The sequence below is a fragment of the Anopheles bellator genome, chromosome X, assembly GCF_943735745.2.
Source record: "Anopheles bellator chromosome X, idAnoBellAS_SP24_06.2, whole genome shotgun sequence".
NCBI classification, from domain to species: Eukaryota; Metazoa; Arthropoda; class Insecta; order Diptera; family Culicidae; genus Anopheles; species Anopheles bellator.
In genome coordinates, this window is record NC_071287.1 from 835,633 (window position 1) to 841,303 (window position 5,671).

General features: G+C 52.4%; 1 protein-coding gene across 1 annotated transcript in view; it reads right to left on the reverse strand.

The window, feature by feature from the left end:
* Positions 1–1,095: 1,095 nt before the first annotated feature.
* LOC131213211 (CHRNA7-FAM7A fusion protein-like) overlaps positions 1,096–5,671 on the reverse strand; it is a 23,691-nt gene continuing 19,115 nt past the window's right edge. Inside the window, exons 4-10 of the mRNA XM_058207205.1 lie at positions 5,286–5,466; positions 2,497–2,572; positions 2,219–2,413; positions 2,051–2,137; positions 1,860–1,969; positions 1,666–1,799; positions 1,096–1,579 (exon numbers count right to left, since the gene is read on the reverse strand). Coding sequence (XP_058063188.1) covers positions 1,096–1,579; positions 1,666–1,799; positions 1,860–1,969; positions 2,051–2,137; positions 2,219–2,413; positions 2,497–2,572; positions 5,286–5,466 — 1,267 coding nt within the window. The remainder of the gene's footprint in view (positions 1,580–1,665; positions 1,800–1,859; positions 1,970–2,050; positions 2,138–2,218; positions 2,414–2,496; positions 2,573–5,285; positions 5,467–5,671) is intronic.

The following is a 5,671-nucleotide window of genomic DNA, read 5'->3' on the forward strand; positions in this document are numbered from 1 at the left end:
TAGCAGTTAGTATTGTAATAGTGGTTGTTTGTTTTTTTTGTTTTGTTGTAGTAGTGATAGTAGTAGTAGTAGTAGTAGTATTTGTAGTAGTAGTTGTTGTTGCTGTTTGGTTTTGCTCACAGCTTAACACACAGGCGATGCTGCGGGCGCAATTGTGTTAGGTTATTGTTACTGTTGCTGGTGTTGTTCAAATCGTTTCCATTTGCCTTTCGTCGACGCTTTGCCCGACCCGGAACACGGTCAGCCAGGAGCCAGGAGCCACACATTTGTTTGCATTTGTTTTTTGGGTTTTCTGTTGTTTTTTTCTTCTTTCTGTTTGGGTCTCTCCAACGCGCCGTTGGTTTGGGAACAGGAGTTTTGAAACAAGTTTAGCGTTTAGTTTGCTTTCTTTGCAGCAGATGCACGGCGGCTACACATGCATGAGCACGGCGCAAGGACATAAGAAAAAAGCGACACGACACGCGAACGCGGGTTATAACTGATGGGCAAATGGGCATATGCTGCGTGTCACAACATTCATTCATAACTAAGGTCCGGTTCGGTCTTTAAGAGTGAAAAAAAAAACACCCATAATTAATTAGTGTCCGAGGGAGGCTTTTTCAAACGCCTACCCTAGCAGCATGTGATATGACTATGTGACATGTTTCGAAAGGATACCAAAAAAATAGAAAATGCTGGGCTGAGCATGGATTGAGAGTTGAAAAATCGATAAAACCTAACGCTTGGCGTGTCGCGCGCTCCCCTTCCCTTCTGCTAAGCGCTCAGTCCCTGTCCCCGTTGCCGGTTCCGCGGCCCCCGCCTCATTTACGCGTCGCCGTGGAGGAGTTGGACATGTTTCACCAAGACGTACGCGTACCGCCGGAGCAAAAGGTAGGCCCCGGCGAGCAGGCGGGTGAGGGCGCGGGTGAGCGAGCGGCGCTTGTGGAGTAGCGCGAACGCGCCGCACCCGACCCCAACCGCCCCCACCGCCAGGGCCACCGCCGGGCCCCACTGCCGTCCGCCTGCTGGCGTCCGCAGGAAGTTCCGCGCCGGATCCGGGCCTTGCCCGCCTTCGTCGTCGTCCCCGCCGTGCCATCGCCGCCCTCCTGATGGTTGTTATGAGACGATGAAGTGCGGGGCCGAGAAGAGCACGGCGAGCGTGGCGATAATCGTGAAGAGGGTGAAGATGATAAGGCACAGGCGATCGACGACCATGGCGGCGAACTTCCACTCCCGCGTAATCTCGCCGGTCTCGTCCTCCTTGCGGAGCTGGTCGGTGATGTAGCGCAGCTCCTTCAGGATCAGGGCCAGCTCGTACTCGGCCGACGAGCTGAGGCAGGTGTGCGAGGACACGGTCTCGTGGAGCCGGCCGCCACCGCCGCCGCCTCCGCCTCCGACGCCGGCACCGGCGCTGATCGTCCCGAGGCCGGCGCTCCGCCCGATCGTGTCCGTCGCCCCGATCGGCCCCACGCTACCGTCCTCGCCCTGCCGGTACACCGTCCGGTAGTAGGTGGGGTTGTGGGGCAGCGTGCTGCACCGGTGGTTGCACCGGAAGTCGTCGTCGATGTCGAGCACGTTGGCCAGCAGCGACTTGGACGAGCTGGAACAGAGAGAGAGAGAGAGAGGAACCAGAAACCGGAGGAGTAGTAATGGAGCCCGCCCTCAACCGTGCCGTTCGCCACCTACCGTTCGCGCATCTCCACCTCCTGCAGCTGCTTGTTCTTCTCGTCCACCGACGGGCGGCAAGGATGCGGATACGGTTCGCCCGGCCGGCTCATGCGCAGGATGAACGGGAGCCACACCAGGAACACGACGCGGATCTGACGAGAAGAGGGGTTAGAGTGGAACGGTGGGTTCGGTTCGGTGGGTCGAACACTTACCCACTCGGACATCTCGTGTGTGTCCGAGTTGCGGTGGTGGTAGTTCAGGATCAGGATCGTCGACACCACCGACGAGGCGACCATAAACATGATGCAATTAAAGTACGTTCCTGTGGCCCGAGATCAAAGAGGAGAAGTGAGTGTGGGGGGAGGAGGGTATGTAGGGGGGGGCGTGGTAGTTTACCACCCACCTAGAAGAGGCACTGCGTCGGAAGTGGCTGGCATCGTTTCGGCAACCATGTTGAGAAAAACGGTTAGTGACAGCAGGATCGTAACTCCTAACGGAGAGAGAGACGGAGACGGAGAGAGTGAGCGGAGTGTCGGGTGAAGGAGGCGCCTGGTCCCTGGCATCCGCTTACCGAGCGACAGCTTCTCGCCAGAGTCCGGGGGCAGTGTGAAACCGAGCAGGGCCATCGACGCAATCAGCACGCAGGGGACGATGAGATTGAAGAAGTAGTACAGCGTCTTGCGGCGGATCAGGATGGCGAAGGTGATGTCGATGTACGGCTCCGGGCAGCAGTTGTAGTAGATCTCGTTCCGCTTGCCGGGCACACCTGCAGCGAATCCGCCGATTATCGAACGGGAAGCCGAATTGGTGGGGGAAGGGAGAGGGAGGGAGAGACCGAATCCTACTTACCCAGCAGCTCCCATTCGCCGTTGGTGATGAAACTGCTAATGTCACCACCGGACTCGTCCTGGAGCTGCAGATCGAGCTGTAACGAGTGAGGGAACCGGAACCGGTGCCGGATAGTTAGTGAAGGGGCGAGAGGTGGGGCTGCAAGGTCACCTTGAGAATACCCAAAAAAGGCTCCCGGACCCTTGCGTCAGGATGTGTTCCAATCCGGACCCTGGGCTTAGGCGACCCACTTTTTGGGCCGCTCGTTCTTCTTTTTTTCTTTTTGCTTTGTTTTTTAATCCTTTCACCAAGGGACGGCACGGTGCCGGTGGGCCGGGGCTGGGAGGGGGGGCTAGGTGGTGGTACGCAGCTTCGTGCGGAACGCGGTGCAGCTGGCAGCTGGCACGCTGCCAACGCTTGGCAGCCTTCCCGGTCCCGGCTGAGTCCGTTCGATCTTAATCATTTATCGGCCCCACCATTGATCGCATCGCCCAATCGAGAGAGGGAGAGCGAGAGAGGGGGCCCGCATAAACACTCACACACGAGCGCGAGCGAACACGTCCTTCGGGCACAGGTATAAAGAGGAGATTGGAATGTCGGGCGGACTCAGAGGCAAACACTAATGCGCTTTTGGCAACGCTTCAGGTCCGGATTGTGTAAGCCGGATTGGTCCCCCCTCGGGCTATGCTAAAGGATCTAGTGCATCGATTGCTCGGCCCGGCCGGCGTTGTATTGGTGAAGACAACATGCCGTGGCCGCGGTGCACTATGAATGATTAAATTCATGCATCCGGAAGCCCTCATATGCCCTGCTTTACAGGCAACCCGCTTTTCGGAGCGCGCACGAGGACACTTTTTTGTGAGGCTTCCCGTGGCCCGCGTTTGATGAGCCCGATATGGAAGGGGCTTTTAGGTGAACCTGGAGCCGGTCCGGTCGTTCCCGCAGAGCGAACCTAACGCACGGAGTCCGCAATTAGGTGGAGCCAGGATTTTCTTGGAATGCTGCCTCGGCTCCGTTTCCACTGCCGGTGCCGGTAATTGCAAAGTGCCGTTTATTTTCTGGTAACGAACGTCACGTGCCCCGGAAGTCAGAAAGCAGATGTTTGTCGCGTTGTCCAGTTGGTCTCGTACCGGGTCGCCCATCTGCTAACCCATCTACGATGTGTGTTTTAAAAAAGTTCTGACAATTTTTCATCAAGCTCATTAAATTCGGAGCCTCGATAAGAAGGATACATTTTTGTGGTTTGAAATACAATTCAGCTATTCAGTATGGCCCTCCTGAACATCAATACACTTGTTCCTAGGAGGCTCCTTTTTGTAAATTCCATCCCTGAAGTGAAAAACTGAAAAGGCTTCAAAATACGCTTCCGCAGCTGTTATGACGTCATCATCATTGTGGTTGACAACAGATGGAAGTCGCTAGGGGCCACATCTTGCGAACACGTTGGATATTGTAACAATTCGAACTCTAATTCAAGGATTTTTGTCCTTTTCAAAATGCTCTTGTGACATTGCGGGTGCATTGCGCTGATGAAAGAGAGTGGTTTTTCTTCCTTAAATCGGATCATTTTTCATGAATTTTCACTTTCCGTAGGTCTAGAATGTTATACCAATAATCAAAATTCCGCTCCTTTTAAGGAAATTTCTGTACAAACTCGTTTCGGAACCGAATAAAAAGGTTCACCCAACTCCTGATCCTCTTGTTTTGATTTGGGATCATGGTCTCATCCCTAGTGATGATTCGGTGCACAAAATCCACTTTATCCTATCGAAAACGCTTTGAATGTTGTCAAAAAAGATGCAATCGAATGCGTTTTAAGCGAATGCGGCACTCATTTTGTAAACAGCTTTTAGGAACCCAAAACATCATTCAAAATATTAATTAAATAGCTCAATGAGATGGCTAGGCCTTATACTAAATTTCTGTAAGTGATTCGATGATTTTCCAATACGATATCCTGTATTTTTTTTACGATTTCAGGTGTTGTTTTTGTTTGTTTTGCGATGTTTTTTGACGTTTTTGACATTTAAACTTGAATAAAAATTAAAATTCAATCGATGGATGGAGATACTTGATTTTTTTTCAATGTAAAAAATACTGCGACATGTCGATACTGAATGGCTTGTAAAAAATAAATAAATTGACCGATTGAAATGAAACTTCACATACGTTCCTTTGCAGAGTGTATTAAAATAACAAAACAAAAATTACACTCGTAGCAGCACCCTTTATTGTCGAGGCTCCGAATTTAATCAGCCGCCTAGTATATCCGACTCCGATTCAATTTTTTTGTAGCGTTGTGTTGCTACACATGTCACTGAATTATGATGAAAAGTTCAGCCATTTTGAGTGATCAGTCAATTTTTGACAACTGTTTTGCTTGGACATGTTTTGGCACATCGTCGATGCCTTCTTTGTCTCATAAACCGTAGCGTAGCGTCGTCCTTCCATGGCCACCTTCAGTTTCCGGAACAAAAAAAGAAGTCCACAAGGTCCACAAGGTGGACCAGATCTGGGAAAATATCCGCGTCCGCGTAAATACAAAATTGTCAGAACTTTTTCGAACACACCTCGTATGTGTCGGTGACGGGTACCACCAGAACTTTGCATGAACAAAGACACACAGAGATGGAAGGACGGCGTTGACGGGCCCCGGTCTAAACCGGTCTTGCCAATCAGGTCACGCTGTCGTGACTACGGTTGCTGTGACCGATTGACCTGCAATCAGCCACACAGCTACGCGGGGCGGGAGTTCGTTAGCATCAGGAACACCCAGGCAGGCAGGATTTCATCCCATCGTCATCACTCACCTGAAAGCCGTCGTACGTCCAGGAGCCGAACTTCATCTCGCAGCGCTGGTCATCGAACGGGAACCAGGTGATGTCGATTTTGCACGTGGACTTGAAGATGCCCGGCGGCACGTACAGGCAGGAGCCGTTGTTGCGCACCACCACGTTGGTCGGGTACGTCCCGTCGAAGCCCTCGTCGGCGCTGCGGGTGAGACCGAAACAATTAGTAGCGATGACGAGCCGAAACGGCCGAAACGGGCCGGGTCGGGAGGTTTCAAAATAACGGGCTGCGTCATAATGAGGTCCTTCGCCCCTTGCGTCCGCCCTTTTCCGTCCTTGCTTCCATCCTTGCTTTATTGTTTCATCTCATTTCCGACACTCGTCTCTCTCTCTCTCTCTCTCTCTCT